Raw genomic sequence first — 21,329 nt, 5'->3', positions numbered from 1 at the left:
TTAAATTTACCGACATTCATCCTTTTCACTGATGAGCCAGGACTTGAGGGGCAGAAGTTTCAGTTTTTATTTTACCTTCCACCTTCCACCTTTGGGCTGACCAGAATTCACATGATGTTGTTCAAACCAGCTATCAGCCAGTAATGATTTAATTTAAACGCCTGCATTGGCACTCTTGAAGAGAAGTTAATAGGACGTGTATTGGCTAGTCAATTCAAGAGTCCTGTATATCTGTACGTTCTCAGAGAGGTGTTACCGCCATTACTTAAAGTCGTGCCACTGAATGCCAGGCATGGTTTGTGGTTCATACACGACGGCACTCCTCCTCATTTCTCACTACCGGTTCGGTAGTGTAAGTACCTAAATGAAACTTACGAATAATATATTACCGGACTATCCTGAATTTCACTATTTGGGGTTACTTTAATAAAATATATTAAATATACTATACGTCGATACTAGAAAAAATGGTGTATACATTTGCACTTCAAATCACCCTGAGTAATCCGTTAGAATGTTTTCTTTAAAAAAAAAATAATATAATTTTTGCACCATGGAATCTGTCGCAATTGGCCATGGAACTTTGAATTATAAAGTGACTGTGACTGACGCGCTTTTATGAGATCTACCTACCAAAAAATAAAATCATTAAAACTGATCCGAAGTGGATAAATACTGTGTATTTGAGAAAAACGAGAAGTAAACCAGTATGAAAAAAATTAAGCAACTGAGACTGAATTTCGTATGAAGGGAATAAAGCCAAAAATACTGACAAGAAATGTATTTTGCAAACCATCTGCAGATGCCTTTTTGGAAACAGAAAAAAATGTTGTAGTCTTTCATTCTTAATCTACCACCCACGCTAGTGATAGAAAATAATATCTGTACCCCTCAACTTAATCGCAAGGATTAGCCCATGCAGAAGTCGGAGGGGTCGACATATTAGTATTCATTACGCCTGATGTATTGTACTAGTACTCTTCTAGATCCAATTTTGGTTGTCCGTAAAGACCCAGTCTTCTGAAGAGTTGTTCAAACTGTGATATGCGGAACCAGTTTCGATGTTATCTATAAAAATTTCAGTTCAATTTCTTTATAAAAAAAAACAATAGAGCATCGCATTTCGGGGATTCTACAGGTAAAAACTCGATTCTCAAATATATTGGAAATATTTATTTTTCAGTAATTTACCACAATAACATGATGAAAACATTTTTGTAACCGCTGACTCCATCGATAGGTCACTGTGCATAAAAATATGCAGTTAATTCACAGTTTTTATCAGCGGCTTCATATGTTACCATGTTAATTCATTGCTATGCAATTTTAGTATGTTTATTCACATTTATTAACACACAAGAAACTTTTATGCTTATTTACCGTAATAAAAACTATAGTAAAATTGATAATAACCTCTTGAACTAGATATTTTTAAGTTTACCTACTACGAAAAACAATACAAAAAAGCGGAAGGCGCACTATGTACAGTCACAACTATTCAGCTTTTTTTTTTATCTACTAGACGATTCAAGAGGTTCTCAATAAGTTTTTTATTTTTATTTTGAGTACTATTAATTTTAAACAATTTCTACAGTGTTGATTATTGAAAATGATTTTTCATGAAGGCATTCTATTTACTATTAAAAAACCTGTGTAAGTTTGTATACAGCGTGTAGATATAAATTTTACTGTTACTTATAGATCACACTCAGTGGTTTTAATATCATTAAATAACAATATCCTAGACTTACAAGGACATATAAACATAAATATTTTTAAAATTACATTTGTGTTTTTAAATGAAATCTTTTATAATTACAATGTATGATATAATACATGCCCAGTATATATTTTCTTTGACAATTTGTACAATATTTTGGTTTATTTACCCTCCACAATGGATAAAATCAAGTTTGCTATGAAATCAGTGTATTCATACTTTTCTACTATTTGATTTACCAGACTGATCATTAAATATTTTATTAAGAAAAAAATACAATCCTATAAAAGTTGTTTCAGACAAAGGACTTTTTTTAATGTCTTAAGAAGTGATAATTTTATGATTCGCCCCCAAGAAGGACCTAATTTGACTTTCATATAGTTCTTTCTGTGGGGGGATTCTGTTAAAGATAAAGTAAACAAAAATTGAACAATGTTAGTACTTGCTTGGAATATATGTAGGTACTTTGTCAGAACAAGATGAAGGTGTTATAAAATATCTTCTTTCTTAACAGAGAAATTAAAAATTTGTTTAGTAAATTTAAAAGCTGAAAACATACCACTTACTGGTTTTATGACAATCTTGACTATCCGTAGGTTTAGTACATAAACCAAATTATTGGACATGTACGAAGTGTATTAAGAAAATAATAACTTTATTTTATTAAATTTTATTATTAATTTTGTATATTATTAGTCTTTGTCTCCTTCAAAGTACTCCCTTCCCATTTTCCCACACATTTTTCCCAGCGGTGTTGCCATATCACGAAGCAGTCCTGGATAGCTTCATTTGAAACGGCCGTTAAAATCTGTGACGGATTTGCTTTGATGTCATCAATAGTCTGAAAACGGCATCCTTTCAGCACTGATTTTATTTTCGGAAATAAGAAAAGATCACAAGGAGCTAGGTCTCGCGAGTAAGGAGGGTGAGGGAGGACAGTAATCTGTAAAACCAGATTTCGTCTCCCGTTTTGATCCTTTTAATGAATGTTTCATCGTCATTCGATTGTTCAAAGAGTTGCCGACAAACGTCCACACGATTTTCTTTCTGTTGTTCGATCATCAAATTTTGCTGCAACTCGATGCATATTCAATTTTTCAATCAAAATTTCATGTCAATCGGCAATTTGCATGCACCAGACCTTTGACTTTCTGAACGTTGAAGACCACTTTTAAATCGTGAAAATCATTCATAACATTGAGTACGACCCAGAGCATCATCTCCAGAAGCTTCTTTCAAAAGTTGAAACGTTTCCGTGAAGGTTTTTCCCAATTTCAAGTAAAATTTTACGTTGCATCGTTGTTCCGGAAAATTGAACAATTCAAATATCGTCCCTAACACTGAAAGACGTTGCACTCAAATAATATCACGAAAATGAGATAATCGACATAAATGGGACAGTCCAAGAACATGTGGTTATTTTCAGAACAGACCTCGTATATATCATTGTAACAAAAAAAGAGAGGAATATAAAAAACAAATATATATCTCTGAAATATAACATACAGTTTTTCTATTTTTTTTTCATTTCTTTAAGATCGTAAAAAATCCTAAAACTTTAATTTTATTGCCTTTTCCTAGGTAGAAGTACAAGAAGAGAAGAATGTTATAGGAGATAAATATTTAATTCTTTCTCCTTATTCATAAGAAGAACGCAGAATCGGTGCCTGAGGTGAGATGTTTGCTATGTTATTTATATAAAAAGAATTAATCCTTGCGGAAAATTAGTCGATGAATGATATTTAACTCGTGGTGATTCTATGCAATGTAATTATTTATATACTTATCTGGAACAATCGTTACTGAGCAAAATTTAATCACGCCGTTATTGCTAAGAAAGTAATTATCATAACTCTTGCAACTACGCGAGGATTGCAATTAATAAAAGGTGAAAGAAAGCGAGCCCATTTAGAAACTAATTAACCTTTAAATGGTGCAACAATCTAAGTCGGGAACGGCGAACAAAAAGAAGCGGATCCAGTTCGTATATCAAGCCTTAATTGGGTTAAAGATGTAAATGATCGGTCTTGCAAATTACACAGTGGCTGCCTATCTTCCAAAACAAGCCTCCGTAGATACATCATCTCTGACACGAGAGGAGAATAAAATGGAATTATGGAAATGCGATTACGATGACCCGATCGTAATCAAAGGAGTCCGTATTATCGATCAGCAAATTAGGACGATATTATACTTTAATATACTGCCGTAGCATGGACCGTCGTGGCAGCTAAGTGGCACCGGAGCATCGGGATGTTTGAGCGTCTTGTTAATCGCTTATTTATATGAATTTATTACATTTATATTCATGTGCAAGTGATTTGTGGCCTTTGCAAAAGCTGCTTCGTTTGCAATAGGACAGAAAAATTACTCCCTATTATAAGTTTTGTTTCAGCTTGTACATATCTAGTATGCTGTCAACTACACTTTTCCGGAGAAAGAATAATTAAAATTTTAGGTTACTCATACACATTTCAAAAAGCAATAGGCTCAATTTTAATTCATAAAATATGAGTGATGTTTATATTATTTACGTCCGGTACTTTGAGAGGTTACCTTGATTAACTGATCAGGCGATTAGACTGAACATAGGTATACTGATTTATTTTATAAAGTATAATCACAGTCTAATTGCCTGATTAGTTAATCAAGCCTTAGTCGAAACTCAAAGTACCGGGCCTTAACCTAATTTAAGGTAATATACTACTGACAATATTATTACAAACTCAATCAAAAAATGAGGATAAAAATTCTATAGATTACAGTATAATTGTTGAATAAAACATCAATATGTTAGCGAAACTACGAGACCTAAATATTAGAATCAAAGACTATCAAGAATATGTATGAAACGGAGAATTTGGAAAATCGAAAATTTGCGAACATGCGATTCAAATCGTTATTTTATCCAACAACTTCAAAATTTAGGAAACAAAATACGGTAAAAAGAAAACTAAAACAGTCCACATTTATATTTCTAACATATTGTTATGTTTTATTAAATTTGAAAACTTAATCGATTCTTTTCTCGGCAACCGAATCATAAAATTGTCGAATGAATATAAATTTTGAGATGGAATATACTTGAAATAGACACAAACAGGGTGTGGATGACTGTAATAAATTTAAATAAAGGATATTTTATCAATAGTGTAAGTTAAAATGGTGTAATTACTAAATTTTAAAACTAACATAAAACATAACATAAAACTATTTAAATACACTCGTGTAGCACAATTATATTATAAAGAACAGTAAAGAACCATTTTACAATATTAAATGTCAATTAAAAGTTCTGGCATGAGCACATTTAAAAATATAGTAGAATTTTGACAAGTCATCGACGGACGATGAAGGTTTTTCACATATAAACAATGCAATAAACCTAGTATATAAACAAAGCATAGTATACCTGCGACCAGAATGTATGTATGGAGTTAAACCTAAGCATCTGTGAAAACTTTTATGTATCATTTAAATGTTAACATTCAATGTCTGTCCATTCAATGTAAGACATTGAATGAACAGACATGCTGAGAATTAAGATATTTATCTAAATTTTGATAAAAATAAGTAAAATTTTGGCATGACTTTAAAGTTAACCTAGAAACGTGCAATTGGTGTCAAAAGATGCAAAAAATTCAGGGAAGCTGAAAATGTAAATTTCGTGCATCATAATTCAGTCCAAAAGTCAATATTTGCGTAAATAAAATTTCAAAATTGCTTGTTATTATTATCATAGAAACATTCACTTGTTTTTCACGTTTATAAAAACTAATCTCCGGGCTCGAGGTAGCCAGTCTCCCATATTTACCTGTAGCAGTAACATCGCTAGTTTGCTCCTAGAATAAACAATTGCAATCAATAAAAATCAACGTTAGTGAAAAATTCATACTTATGAAGCCATCTTGGTGGAGAAATGTCACGGACAGATACAGCTGTCAAAGGTCCGAAATTCACATTAGTTGAAGTTTCATAAGTTCGAAATTTCATTGAGCAACGTCAACATAAGTAATTGTGAAACAACAAATTTGAACAAGGTTAACAAAAATAAATAGAAAGTGATAAGTGAAACCCGATAAAAAAATAGTGCAGTGCAGTTTTCATCTGTGAGGAGTCCTGTAAAGACATCTAAGGAAACTTCGGATATCTTCGTGGCGTGACGGCGTTTCAACGAGGAAACTCCAGACCAGTGCGATTACATGCAGGAGGAATTACAGTGCAGCGCGGTTACATGCAGATTAAATTACCAGCAATAATTCTACGTTCGTAAGTGTCTACACAATTAGCTAAACAAATTTGCAAATTTGAAAATAAAGCGCTATAAAAATTTCTACATCAAAATTCCACTGTATTTGTGTATAATTAATGCACAATTTCATTGTCAACCAATTTAACTACTTACAGTATAAAACACTACTATGCACTGTAACAGTAGAATTTAGGGGGGAAATTCCTTGTTTTATTGATCTAGTGTAAGAAGTACAACAGTTGTCAATTGTAAAAATCTATAATCCATAAAACCATATTGTAATATATTGATATTTGTAACATACAACATATCTTTCATTTAAAGAAAAATTAGAGTAAAAAAAATATAATTATAATCCAGATAAAAATAAATAAAAAAGGAACCCGCACGCTGAGTGAGTCTCATATCAACAACAACATTAAATAATGGCGCCCAAAATAACTCAAATAAAACCAAAAATAACAACATAAAAAATAAATACCAAAACAAAACATAATAATATATTTTAAATTAGTCCTTAAATTTTGACAGTGTTGTGGATTTTGATTGATCTGTTGCGTTGGCGAAGCTTTAATTTGTGTAAATCTAAGACGCACTTGCTCTAGCCTTTGGTTTATCAGTTTTTATTCTGTTTTTCGACTGTTGCTTGTTTTGCACTTAATCTATGAAGCACTATCGAGTCTGGTACTTTAATATATTTTTTCACAGTCTTTGAGTGCTGGGATAGGGCACTAAAGTTTATCTATGTACCCTTCCTAAAAGTACCGGTACGGAAAGTTTTATGAGCTTTGTTGTGCTTTGCTGCCATAGCTTAAGATCTGGGTACTCTTGAGGGTCTTCACCGCAGGTAGGATGTGCCTGGGTGGATTTCTTTATAAGCAATGGGAGCTTTTAGCTCGAGAAATTTTTTAAATTCAATTTAATTTTTATAAAATTTTGATTTACTGATTACTTTATAACAATAGATATGAACATATCGGTATAATACAAAGTATAAAATTTGAATCGTTGGCCAGATTCTAACGCTGGTTACTGAACTGAGATGCATCAGGGTAGTCGTCCGAGCACAGTCCTTGATAAGTCCGCAGAGGTCTGGAGCGATGTCCGCCTTAGTTTTGGACAATTGGCCCCTCCGTGTTTCTTTGGATTGTCGTCCACTGGAACGGATGATCGTTCTGTGTTTTTAGTATGGTATTTCTGTTTGCTTTCCAGTTCGAATTTCGTAATATTTGAAGTTGATTGAATTTTACATTTTTGCAGCGCGTCGTCGGTGGCTGCTCTGCCAAGAGCATCGACCTCTGGCGGTGTGGCCTGCTGCGGTTTCGATGTTTTGGACTGGCTCGGGGCTGTTCAGGAACTCTTGACGAACATTTTCAAAAGTTGGGTGAAAATGTTAATTTTGCCCGCCGCGCCTTCTGCTGCCCGTGGAAGGCAAATTTGCATCCCCTTGGACATACCTCTCCACTTTGGCCGGGACTGGCTTTGCACAAGGTGGTTGGAGATAGCTTCGTCGTTCCCTTTGGAAAGTTGAGCGAAATTTTGAAACCTCAACGACAAAATAAATAATAACAGAACAAATATTTAATATTTTATGAAAGCTATGGAAGGAAGATAAGTAAAACAAAAAAACTGTTATATTTCTAAAAATAATTATTTTGTACCCCCGAAATTGAATAAATAAAGTACTATAATTGTATATCGTTGAATTCAAAAGTTATATGGCTTGAAATTATGTAATTCCATTAAAAAACGTATAACAAACAGTTTTAAAATTATTTCCCGTATACGCAACAGCAGCCCAAAAAAAATCAGAACTCTGAAGTGGTTTATTTTTCAAATAAAATGGAAGAGACCCTTTTTTAGAACTGTCGGTGGCAATTAAAAGCACTAATCGAATTTGCAGAAAACTCAGTGGTGCCGAAATGGGGCTCCTAATGGTACTGACCTCGTTGTACCTTCGCCATTATTTTACATTTTTGTACTACAACTTAACGAATTTTAATTTCTAAAGTGAAAATCTTATCTATTAAAAACAATACGGTATATAAAGATATACATCCATCCATCCAAAAAAAAAAGATAAAAATTTTTTATTTTTATATCTTTTTTAAGAAACTACATCTCAAAACAAACAGTCAGAAAAAAGTTGGTTTTTGCCAAGTTATTTGAAATTTTTTTACCAAAAATATTCAAATGCTCATAATTTCTTGAGGGGTCGAAACAAAAATTTAAAAAAATTCATGGAAGCTATTCTAAATGGGTACTAAATAATATAAAAAAATCATGAAAATTAAAAATGTTACGATCACGACCTCAGTGATTTGGCATAGAATGCCGCACATACATCTGTTACGTAAACAACAATTTCATTTGATAATGTTAATTTAACATAATTATTTTTAAATAAACTTAATTTGATAGAATAATGCTTTGATAATGTTGCTTTTCTACTCATACTATACTATGAGTAGGTATAATTAATTATTATTTTGGCGTTCTTCTTTTTTATAAAATTAATATAGAAGTGGATCGTATGAGCCTGAAGGACTTTTGGTGAAGTAATCTCGAAATTAAATTAAAAATCCTCTGATGGACTACATGTCATACCGGGTTAAATTTAAAAAGCATTTCTCGGCGCACATTCAGCGACCGTTTTCACGGAAAGCCGTCATATTAATATGCAAGGGACAGAACATATGACGATCAGCATTTAGATGAGCTAAAGCTTGGAACCCACTATATTTCACGAGCTGTCATAGGCGGCCATGTACCTGGGTGCTCTGGGATCGCCTTTGAGCAATTATCTAATTAAAATTAATGCCCGTTTAAAACTGGGACTCATCAGAAGGGGCCCATGCTCTAAATTAATCATGGAGTAATCGAGTTTCCCTTGATGGATATTTTTAATTTAATAAATAATGAGAAATATATTAAGGCCTAGTTAGCAGGTGTATAAAAAAGGTTGGACGAATTTTTGACTTAAACAATATTAATTTCTAGCTCGTTTACAATCTACTAATATTTCATAGCCGTCACGACTGTTTTTAGAAATTAATTTGAGAGAAACTGCAGGTTAATTAGATTTAAACGTAAACTGACAAGGTCACTTTTCTTCAAAGTAATAGTAGGAGTAGGTACTAAAGTAGTCAATTTTTAAAATATCTAATAGACTAATTTAAATGAGCAAGTGTTAGATAAACTAACCAAATCTTTTCTTCTTTTTCCTTCATTCTGTAACTGTAGCGTCGATATAGGGTTTGGCCTATTTTACTTTGACAGGTGTGAAAGCAGCAGATATTATTTGGTTTCAACAGGATGGAACCTGTTCTCATTTCGGGTAAGGAATTACTTGCATGAAATTTTTCTAAGTAGGTGGATAGGTCGAAGACCATTAAGTGGTTGCCGTGATCACCCAATTTAACTACCCTAGATTATTTCTTGTGGGGCTACTTAAAAAACAGAGTTTACATTGATGGACCGAACACCATCGAGGGCTTAAAAGTGCGCATAAGAGAAGAAATTAATCAGATACCTCCAGAGGCAATTCAAAATACCACGGATGAATTCGAACATCGACTCCTCCATTGCCTAACTGTTAACGGGAGCACTTTGAACATCTTCTATAAGTCACATAAAATTGTTTAATTAAAAATCCTTAAGTTGTTTTTGAGAAACTCTTTCGCATTCTTTACATTAAATGAAGTAATACATTTGTCTGTTTTTTTTTTTCGCAGCTGTCAAAGTAAAGTAGGCCAAACCCTATACCGAAGCATTTCCCTTGAAAAGGGCTATCTTTTTTTGCTTAAAAAATTAGGTAGTGCTATTTAAAAAAATGTTGATGACGTCATGGGTTTATGTATCGTAACGCAAAAAAGGTTGTGTATAGAATAGCATAGGGATAGGGTAAATATCCTCCACGACGTTGCTGGCACATATGTACTATTTTGTCGAAATTTCCCTTGACCGCATAAATTTGGCTGCATTTAGTTGATACAGCGCTCAATTTCCATCCATCAACGCGGGGGTAGTCGTAGGCTTGTTGGTATAAGACTTCAAAAAACCCAAAGAAAAAGTAAAACGGCGTTAAATCGCATGATTGTGGCGGCCAATTCTGATTACTAAAACGAGAAATTACACGACCAGGAAATGACTCATGCAGTAAATGAATTATTTCTCAGTCTATATAGCATGTGGCACCGTCTTGTTGAAACCATATGCCATCTACATCTATATCTTGTAATTTAAGCACAAAAAACTAGATTATAATGTTAATGAGCACCATTAACTGTTATTGCCTGACAAGTCGCATTTTCGAAGAAGAATGATCCGATGATGCACATGTTGTGGATACATTTATTTCTCAACAATCACTCGTGGATTTTCTGAATCCCAAATGCGACAATTTTTTCAATTAACGAAGCCTTCAAGATGAAAATGATCGCTGAAGTTAATTTTGTTCGAAAACTTAGCATCCACTTGTTCCAACGACCTCTCTTCGCTCTGCGTGGTCACTAGGCTTAGCTCTTGAGTCAATTGAACTTTGTAAGTATAAAGATGCAAATATTTCTTGAGAATACCCTGTAGCTTCTCGAAATGTCCAATTCTTGACCACGGTGCCGAATTGATATTCCTGGACTCTCAGCAATATGTACTCTCATGAACTGCTTCGATATTTTGTGTTGAACGATTTGTTGAAGAAGTTATATCACTATTCTGCGACAGAATGCAGGGAGCCTGTAGGATCATAGAGAGGTGGTGCGAGGAGATGGGGCTCTCAGTCAACTCAAAGAAGACTGAGATGATCCTATTTACAAGGAGAAGGAAGATAGGTGATTTCAGGGCTCCAACCATGTATGGGAGGCCCCTGACTTTGGTCAGGGAAGTCAAATACTTGGGGGTAATCTTGGACAGCAAATTGTCGTGGGGGCCACAGGTTGAGAGGATTACCCGGAAATCAGTGGCAACCCTCTGGCACTTAAGGAAGGTAGTTGGCAAAAACTGGGGACTCAATCCAAAGGTGCTTCACTGGGTGTACACGGCGGTGGTTAGGCCGAGGCTACAGTATGGGGCCTTGGTCTGGTGGCCGTGTGTGGACCGGGTGACGGTAGCCAGGAAGTTGGTGAGCATCCAGAGACTTGCCTGCTTAGGTATTACAGGGGCAATGAGGACGACCCCAACTGCCGCGTTAGAGGTCCTTCTGGGGCTGCCGACCCTTCCTACATGGATTATGAGGGAGGCGATGGCGGCATACCTTAGGATAAGGGACGCCGGCGGTTGGAGAGCTAAAGGACGCACTGAGGGCCATGCTGCCGTGGCCCTCAGGGCGGAGAGGGACATCCCAATATCCGCCATGAGGGTTACGGAAGCAGAGGACCGGCTTAGGTTAGGAAGGAAGTATGTCACCACTTTCCCCTCGAGAGAGCAGTGGAAGCAGGATGGTGATATGTTCTCCCCGGGATCCCTAGTGTGCTATACTGATGGATCTCGGGTAGAAGACGAGTTTTCAGGAGCAGGAATTTATCTGGAAGGCAGCGGCATCCAGGAAAGCTTTTCACTGGGTATGTATGCTACAGTCTTCCAGGCTGAGGTTTTTGCTATTTTGATGGTAGCAAGCAAGGAGGAGGTAAGGAATTGTGCAGAGGAGAAGATTTTTATCTGCTCCGACAGTCAGGCCGCGCTCAGAGCGGTTAGCTCCCCGAGGACTAGGTCTGCCCTTGTCCAAGAATGTGGAGACGCTCTAGAGTCTTTGGCCAGACGAAAAGAAGTAGAGTTGGTTTGGGTCCCAGGCCATAGGGGCATCCCTGGTAACGAGAGGGCGGATCAATTAGCTCGTCTTGGGTCCAGGGGACCTGGACAGGGACCTGAACCAATCTTAGGTATCACACGAGGCAGCATTAATGGGGCCCTCAATAAGTGGGCCTATCAAACTTTAGGTCTGGATTGGAGGAGAAATAGAGGATGCAGGCAGGCCCATAGTTTTATACATGGACCTAGCAAATCCAAGACAAGATGGCTGCTGAGCCTCAGTCGAAGAGCCCTAAACCAAATGGTGGGGGTTCTGACAGGCCACTGCAGACTTAGGAGGCATTTAAGCTTAATAGGAATTGAGGAGGACCCTCTATGCCCGAAATGTGGCGAAGGGGAGGACACCCCTGTCCACCTTCTGGGACAGTGTGCAGCCTTTGGGAGAATAAGACATAAAGTCTTTGGTGCTGAAGAGCTGCAAGGGGTTGAGGTGAGAGACCTTCCATGGACCAAAATCCTGGCGTTCATTAGGGCGTCGGGTAGGTTCGAGGAGGGTCAGAGGCAGAGAGTGGTTAGGTGATGGAACGGCGGGGTAGGCAAAAAGGGCCCACTTGTGGCCTAATTGCCAGGCTGAGGCCGCCCCTTTACTACTACTACTATATCACTATTCTGCTCATATGTTGTACGTAAATTGCAAACTGTAGCTGCCAAACCATCATTATTTTTAAAATATTGTTCAACAATGAAAGTGTGTTGTTCTTTCGTATACATACAGGGTGTCCCGAAATTCATGCAACAAAATTTGGTCACAGATTCTTAAGACAAATTTAGGGGACCCGTATTTTTTACTTTTGCCAAGTGGTCCCCTCCTTCGGAGTTACAGCCCACCGAAGTCCGCTCCTAAGAATAATATTTTTTTTATATCTCAGAACCCTGTTGTACGAGAATCACTAAATTTGGTACAAAGGAGTTTTATGACATGTGGAATCTGATGGTGCTACGTTTTTTGGCGGAGAACCCCCTTAAGAAAAATGTCAAAATATGATCGAGTGCATGTCGTGATTCGCCATTTTCCTCAAAAACATTGCGTTTTTATCAAGACAAAAAAGTTTCTAAACTCAATGGCTTTCTAGCTAACTAATAATTTAAAAAAAAAATTTGACCAAATTTTTTTGGTTCCAAAGACAAGGGGGCCCATGAAAAAGTGTCTTAAGGGGGTTTCTCGCCAAAAAGCGTAGCACTGTGAGATTCCACATGTCATGAAACCCCTGTGTATCCAATTTAGTGATTCTCGTACATGGTTTTGAGATATAAAAAAGACTTCTTAGGGGCAGATTTCAGGGGGCTGTAACTCCGAAAGAGGGGGCCAGTTGGCAAAAAGAAAAAATATGGTTCCCCTAAATTTGTCTTAAGAATCTATGATCAAATTTTGTTGCATGCATTTCGGGACACCCTGGACATATAGCGCTCTATTTTTAATAACCCTGAACTGTCATACTGTATTTTTTTCTTTGACGTAAAATTCAAATCATGCATGAATTTTGGGACATTAAATTCTGGGGATACAAGGTGTCCCAGTTCCAACAAGTTCCTATAAAAATTTTTGCAAAACGATTTTTTTAATAACTTAAAATATTTTGTGCAATTTAATTATTTTTAGGAAAAAACAAACATAAATAAAAGTGGCAATTTTTTAGATAGGCACGGAGAGAATGCAAATTTCATCAGTTTATTTCTCTTTACGGAAATCATAATTATTTTCATGGGTCAATTTTTAAAAAGTATTATCTCGTAATCGTATTAAAAAATAATTAAATTACGCAAGTATTTTAAAAGTTATTTAAAAAAATCGATTTTCAGAGGCGTCCTTTAGGAAAATTTTTTATAGGAACTTATCATGTTATTTTAACTTCCCCTGTATAAATCCGAGAGATTGCCCATATATCCTGGGACACTCTGTATATACAAAAATTGTTATTTTTTTAAAAAATGTACATGGTTCATTTCAAGAAGATTTATGCAAACATTTTTATTACATTTATGTACTTAATTAAAGATTGTTCCGTTAGAGTTTAAATACTTTGTGGTGGGACACTCTGTTATCAAACAAGGATTTTTTAAAAATATCTAAAAAGAGGTTTTTGCAGTAGTTTTAGTTCCAATAAACAAATTCTTTTGTCATTAAGTTAATACTTATTAATTCAACGATTCAACTGAAGTAGTTTATTCTTTGAATGTTATATTTTCCACACTGAGGGAAATAATTATTTTTATGTGAAAAATATTTCTTGTAGAAGCATATCTGCATGTACCCACTGTTTTTTGGTTGATAAACCTTTACATAATATGAATTTGATGACACAAAATCGCATTCTAAAATGTCATTTAATTACAGTGATAAATTCGATTACGCACCAAAGGCCGTAGAATATAAATTGTACATTAAAGTTTCACGAATAAAAAAAGTCCAATTTTCCATTTATGCAGCCACAAATTGGATAATTTGAATTTTAATTCAATTTAACATTTTTCATCCGAGTGTTCCGCGTAGCAAAAACGCGGCCCCGAGCCACGGTATTAATAATCTAATTATGATCTATGATCACAAAGTGGTGGGTTAGTAATCAGAGACTCGGACGGTAGCGGAATGCAACTTCTTCTCTAAATTACTAAATTGTATATTAATAAAGTGCGCCGTAGCTGCACGTCCCCGCATACTTTCGTCGCTGTCTGGCGGCGTTAGGCGGCGCGTGATTGACGAGGACGGTAGTTGTGACGTGCCGTAATGGCAGTGTGCATGTAATTTAATTTCGTCAGGGTCGGACTGGGAGGAGCCCACTGACAGTGTGATTACAGGGCAGGTCGGCTGTGGCCAACGCACGTCATGTTTAACTTTAAACGTGCCACAACTGTGGCGTTTAATTAACTTTCGCGTAGGTTTGCGATAGTTTCGATTAAACCTGGACTCGGTGATACGTAATTCTAATTTGGGCAGCATAGCGTTCTTTTCTGGAGATGTGAAGTTTTCCTTATTTTTTAATTAAATTACGTAACTGGTAAATGTGCCTTGATGATTTGCAGTTACACCAAAAGAATATTTTAAGTTCTTTTTACATAAAACCTGTTTCAAGCAGAACATTTTCTGGTAAAGATTCAAAAAATCTCTCAAATATGTTTTTTATGATAATTTCGACTATTTTTCTCTATCATAGGGTAGGGCGGGGCTAGTTGAGCAATTTTTCACTTGAGCGGATATAGCTCCTCAATGATAAGTCTCAATGAGTTGTTATGCGACCTGATGGATTAGTAATTTATCCCTTAGCAAAAGTGTCCATAGTAATTTATTGTTAATAAGTTAGATTTAAGAGCTACAGCTGTTTATGTCCAGAAGGTCAAATATGCTCAACGTACCCCATAGGTGAGGTAAGTTGAGCACTAAGAATGCCTAGCCATACCAAGGGTTCAATGTTAACTAGAGATGAAATAAAATATCTGTTTGACAATCAGCTCTTTATTTATAGTCTTTTAGTGACAGAATAACAAAACTTAAAGTAATTTTCTTTAAATAAATAACAAATAAATATAACTGAAAATAGAATAAACAAAACATCAACGTATCTTAAGACTAACTTCAGGTTAGATTCAGTCTTTCTGTTTAAAATCAGACTTAAATATCTTAAAAGAAAATATTAATAAGATCTTAGCAACTTAATCGTCGTTGTCACTGTTGCAATTGACACAAACGAAAGTAACACCAGCACCTGGAACACATTTTGTATGTGCCCATTCCCTGCAAGCTTGACACTGGATCCAACTTTCTCCTGGTAAGCTTTCAGAATAGCCTTCGCAACAAATCAGACAGGAATAATCATCATCACCACTTTCATCACTTGACTGGAGTATTTTTTTACAGACACTCTTCTTTCTTTTCTTATCCATGTTCTTCTTTGGCTTCTTAACTTTTTTTGTGGTTTTATTTTGCTGCTCTTCTAAAGCGTTCTTTTCGGGAGTGTATTGCAGCTGTCCTCTTTCTTCTGTTAGTTTTAGCTGCTTTTCTAGGGCCAGCCTTTGGGTATGGTCGCACAATTTCCGGGGAAAATACTTGTTTTAGGTCGATCGTCTCGTTTTCTTTCTTGCTTGGACTAGGCTTGGGTTCAGCTTGGCTGGTGGAGGCAGAAGGAGTGGGATTAAGTTCAGTGCTGGACATCACAGCTTGCTCTGGATGATCTTTTTCCGGCTCGATAGTTTCTTGTTCAGGACGATCAGTTACAAATGATGGTGAAAACTCATCCTCACCAAAAATGTTTGCATTATACGGGAAGATGCCTGTCTTTCGGAAACCGTTGACAATATTTATACTTGTCTGAGCAACCGGCAACGAATCAGCGACAATTTTTGGTATGTCATAAATAGTAAGGGTTTTTCCCGGGTTGTTTCGTAGCCATGCATCTTGAGCAGCAGCGCAATACTTTTTGAACGGACCAAAGACTGACACATCCAACGGTTGTAATTTATGGCTACAATGCGGTGGAAAGGACAACATTACAACTCCGTTCTCTTTGGCCAAATTTAGTGTCTCCACGTTCAAGTGAGAGGAGTGATTATCCAACACTAACAAAACAGGGCGCTCCATGGACGGTTTCACATGTTTTATAAAATGTTGCATAAACTGATAGAATTCTTCGTCTGTAACCCATCCACTGGCATTGCCTGCTCCTATACATTTAGGGGGACCACCATTGAGAAAGTGTGTCTTAAACTGTTTTCTCGGAAATACAAACATAGGAGGTACAGCATTTCCAAGAGCAGACACAGCAGTTACTACTGTAACGTTAGTCCCTCGTTCTCCAGAAGTCATGGCACCGACGTTGCGCTTACCTTTGGCAGCTACAATTTTATTTGGCTTCAGCACAGAGGATACTCCTGTCTCATCTACATTCCAAATGTCTGCCGCAGTAAATCCATATCTATCCATTACTTCCGCTAATTTTTCAAAAAAAACTTTAACATTCTGCGCATTAAATGATGTTGCCCTACCAAGGCTGGTGGGTTCTGGTTTTCGTATGGATAGCTCCGGATTTCGTTTTAAAAACATCGTAAGCCATTCTTTTCCGGCCATCTTATTTGCAGTCCAGCTGGGTGGAATTTCAATGCTAAATTTAGCAGCACACTCGTAGGCAAGGCGACGGACGTCTTTTGGAGAATATCCATAGAAGATTGATGCCATTTGTAGCAAGTAATTTTTCAAAGACTCCTCCTGTGTGGGAGAAAATACTCGCCTCGGTGTTGCATAGCCCATGGATGAATCACCACCTTCATTTAATATTTTCGAAAATCTTGTCAAAGTCATCCGTTTGATACCGAATTCTTTGGCGGCGGCATTCACACTTTTTCCCTCATCGTTGACAGCCTTTGCGGCATTACTTAAGTCTTCAGTAGTGTAAGAACATCTTGTAGTCTTCCTCTTGTAAGTCCGCATCCTAAAAAAAAAATAAAACATTCATTACTTTAGTTGTTTGAGTCGTGGGGTAAGTTGAGCAACTATAGCTCAACTAACCCCAACCCGAAATTTTAAAACAAAAGTGAGGTTATAAGAAAACCGTAAGAATTATACCCAGAACCTCTCTACATATCAAAAGTACAATAATTTTATGGAAGATTAACACTTACCTGATTGAAAACAGATAACATTCGACTAATACAGACGAAAACTTGCGATAAACGATTTTTTAACTGTTTGGACACAAAATAAACAAAACGCACGGGCGCTTCAGTCGCTCGTCGAGCCTCCACTAGCGATCGCGCGGTGATTACCCCTCCCGCGACCCCTTCTTTCCGCCATACGATGCCTATGCGTACGGTAAATAGTTTGCGAGATATTTCGATTGCCCAACTTGCCCCTATGCTCAACTAGCCCCGCCCTACCCTACTTTTCCTGATATTGATATTTTTGTTTAAACACAACCATGATTAATTTTCACAATTTACTTCAAATTAAAAAAAAAACATATGGATAAGACGTAACAATGCCACACCTATGAATGGTAACTGTTAGTTTATATCTAGGCCTTCAATCAGTCAAACTGACTACTTGGTACTTTGCAAGTACTATGAAAACAAGATCTGAGTCACCCTAGATGAAATAATTTTTAAACTAATGCGGGTAACAACTCTTCTGGTACTGTGAGGACCAATGGCCCCTACTGGCACTATATGAGCGACTTGAACATATATTTTTAAATGTCTAGAAATAATCATATAGTGGAAATATTAGAGATCTCTTAGAAGTTGTTAATTAATAATTATTTAAGTTTGGCGGGCAAAATAAATATTTTAAACATGTGTTTGCTGTCGCACTAAATAGTGACGTCATTTAGTGCGATCGGTAATCGAGAATATGGATAACCGGGCAGTACGGCACGGCCGGACAGTATGAGAACAATAAGTAGTAACAAGAATCTAAAAAACAGCCAGATTCACTTCATTTCAAGACTCTCTGCATACGCTTAAAAACTGGTTGAGTTCTAAGACGCACTAAATGACGTCACAATACGTTATCACGATCACGTGATAACATTTAAAAAATTTTAAACATCTATTTGCAGTATTAAAGAAACTAATATTTTACCACTGTTAGTTGTCGTTTATACATTATATTTAAGTATGCAGTTCTAAAACAAATTCAATTTTAATGCTATTATTCCCGGAATATCAACTAAACAGCTAGGGTCATTCGTTAGCCAAACCGGCAGCCATCTATTGGTTTTGAACACATTAATTCGCTTCAGTATGCCATACATGGAATACAGGTCTTGCTTTCATACCTAAGAAATAGCATGTTTGGCCATTTGAAGGTCTAGATACAGAGGTACAATCTAGCTTAAATCGGGGCAAAGTTGCATAATCAGGGGACCAACATTATGCCTCTAAAAAATCAAGGCTAACATGATTAGTTTTCGAAATATTTAAAAAAAAACGAAATTTTGGAAATCCGCTTTTGATTCATTTCAGCTTTGTTTGAGGTGATATTGTTGAACACTTTCTCATGGCCACTTTTTGCCCTCTATCGAATGGCATAATCAATTTTTATATGTAACGTTTCGTCCTTCCAGGACCATCATCAACTTCATTTTTTATACGACCCTAGAAATTTTATAACATTTTTTGCAAACCTTCATGACCCCAATACTGAATGACGATGAATTTTTCGAGACAAAACGTCTGAATCTGGTTCGGGCTTGCAAAAAATATAATAAAATTTCTCTGAATGGAAGCAAATGTAAAATTATGTATTACTGTACGCAAAACTAATCTCGATTTTGATAAAATTGGTGAATCTTTTCTAAATAGAGTTACGCAATTTACTGACCTTGATGTTACATTTGATACTAAATTATCGTTTGACGAGCATACATTATTTTAGGAACCATATCTTTAAAAAATTTAGGCTTTATTTTGGGTAAATTTAAGGACTGTCAGAACGTAAAGGTTCTAAATATATTGTATGCTGTTTACACTTAAATTCTTTTGTCTGGATTTTATATTTTGATGTGTCTATTTTGTGTAGTAGGTACTTATATTTTTATATTTAATGTTAGTTGTCTTTTTTTTAATTTTGTTAAGGTTTTGTGTTTTACCTTATTCTGTAATTGGGGCTTTGTCCCGTTGGATTTTGTAATTTCTAAATAAATTATGTATAAATAAATAAATACTTCGAAAATTTTTAGTTCAAAAACCTTTTTAATATAAAACTTAACAACCCCAAATTGGTAATATTTTAAATTTAAATTTAGAAGTTTCATGTCGTTAGTAAACAATGTAAAATCATTTTTAAAATTGTAGGTATTTAAGTTCGTTAATGTTTTATTTAAAATTGTTTCCTTTAACTAATCTATACCAACTATTGTTGGGCTCTTGAATAATGAATCTCAAAAGCTTAAACAGAATAAATAATAAGCATTTTACCGAAAAATCAGAAATTTCCTGGTTTGTCGATAGTTATACAGTCATGTAATTCCATATTCCAGCTAGGAAGTCCAATTATTGTAAAACTTTGTACACAGTCATTATTTTCGGCGGCTTCGAAATTGCCTCGTCGTATATAAATACGAAAAATGTGTTTTGGCCCATCTCAATTTAAATAATGAACAGTTTTAGTTACTTAATTGCGTAAATAATTCAGTGTTGTATATGTATAGAGTCATTATGATTTATTTGACCAGATTTCGTAATCGATATGACTGCTACAACATTTAAATTAGCCATTGTTGCCTGCAATTATTTTAATAATAGCGAGTGAAAAATAAATTCAAATTTAATTTGGTTTTAATAAAGTAATTGCAACTGTTGAACGCAATTATGTAAATTTAGAAAACGGAGTCTTCCTCTTAAACAAATAATGGCTCTTTGGTGGAATATACTTTTTTTCCACTTAGAATGCGGGTCATAGTCAATTACAATAATGAATATATGTGCAACTACAAGCCACCTTTGTGATTAATTTTTTATTAGGCTCATCATATTGGTATTATCCATTCTGCATGTATTGCATATTAACTAAAAAGTATTATAATTTAAGTACAAATATTATTTATTGGTAAATTATTCTCTTCTTTACAATTTTAAGAATTTAAAGCTCATTTACTTCATAAAAAATAATGTATTTAATTTAGGCAACAGAAGGAGAAATTAAATTACACTCATAGTGACTGGAAGTTAATAATACTATTAATATTGTAAATATGCTTTTATCATTTCCCCCCTATTGCTGCGTTATTACATTTTTAAAAATAATTTCACAAGACAATCGCTTATTAATAAAGTCATGTTGACTTAAAATTATATCAACTTAGATTATTATTCCTCTTCATTAAAGATTTTTATTTGTGTTAAATTTATATAATATACAGGGTGATTCACTGATTAGGACTTTAAACATCCATAGATCTCATTAAAATAATGTAATTTTGAAGTATACACTTTTGTTTCAAAGACTTCCTTTTAGAGATATAAGCTTTGGTTTTTATTTATTTTTTCTTAAACTATGAAAGCCATTTGTTTCATATTTAGTATGAAATGTACGAATGAAAAGCTCTATCGATTTTACAAATTATTGTGGAAATAGATCAATCAGAGGCGTCCGTAAAGGGCTCTAATAACCGCCACTTTTAATATAATTTCTCCCAAAAAATTGAACACAAGATTGTCTTAAAATTTTTAAAATAATAGAAGATTCTAATTCTTTGCGGGGGGATAAATATTAATAGTATCAAGCTGCAATATTGCAGATATTGGTTGATCTATAGGTTATGTAGTTCAGATTTTTCACATCTATAACAATTATAACATACCCATGTATTATACGATACTAATATCACATTGTACTTATTCACTTTCAAGTAAAACTATTTTCGGGCTAATTAAATTTTAAAACCAAAAGACTGTACTAAACGAAACACTATAATGCAACTTATAGTTGCAATATTGAAAACGCTTCCGCAAAAATGGGTTTTATGTACAGGATCATTTATTCCTATCTAGGAAAATGTGTAGACTATAGACTAACTTCGTTCAATATTTTCTCTTTCAAATCGTACAAACTATTATATCTTT

The 21,329-nt window shown here is 35.2% G+C and overlaps 1 protein-coding gene across 1 annotated transcript; it reads right to left on the bottom strand.

Moving 5' to 3' along the window:
* Positions 1 to 15,425: 15,425 nt before the first annotated feature.
* On the bottom strand, positions 15,426 to 17,196 carry LOC111691521. Its single transcript, XM_023454526.1, has 2 exons — positions 15,820 to 17,196; positions 15,426 to 15,764 (listed from the first exon to the last, which is right to left on the bottom strand). The coding sequence occupies exons 1-2, from the start codon at positions 17,194 to 17,196 to the stop codon at positions 15,426 to 15,428; spliced, it is 1,716 nt and encodes a 571-aa protein (XP_023310294.1).
* Between the last annotated feature and the right edge of the window lie 4,133 nt (positions 17,197 to 21,329).

This window comes from Anoplophora glabripennis, unplaced genomic scaffold (assembly GCF_000390285.2).
Source record: "Anoplophora glabripennis isolate ALB-LARVAE unplaced genomic scaffold, Agla_2.0 scaffold335, whole genome shotgun sequence".
Classification (NCBI taxonomy): Eukaryota; Metazoa; Arthropoda; class Insecta; order Coleoptera; family Cerambycidae; genus Anoplophora; species Anoplophora glabripennis.
Note: the sequence above shows the minus strand (reverse complement) of the source record. Positions and strands in the feature narration are given on the sequence as shown.

Excerpts from the sequence above, each read along its gene's own strand:
- LOC111691521 (XM_023454526.1), bottom strand. The coding sequence starts at position 17,196 with ATGCGGACTTACAAGAGGAAGACTACAAGATGTTCTTACACTACTGAA. Across the intron at positions 15,765-15,819 it reads AGACGATCGACCTAAAACAA|CTAAAACTAACAGAAGAAAG; the intron begins GTATTTTCCCCG and ends CTAGAAAAGCAG.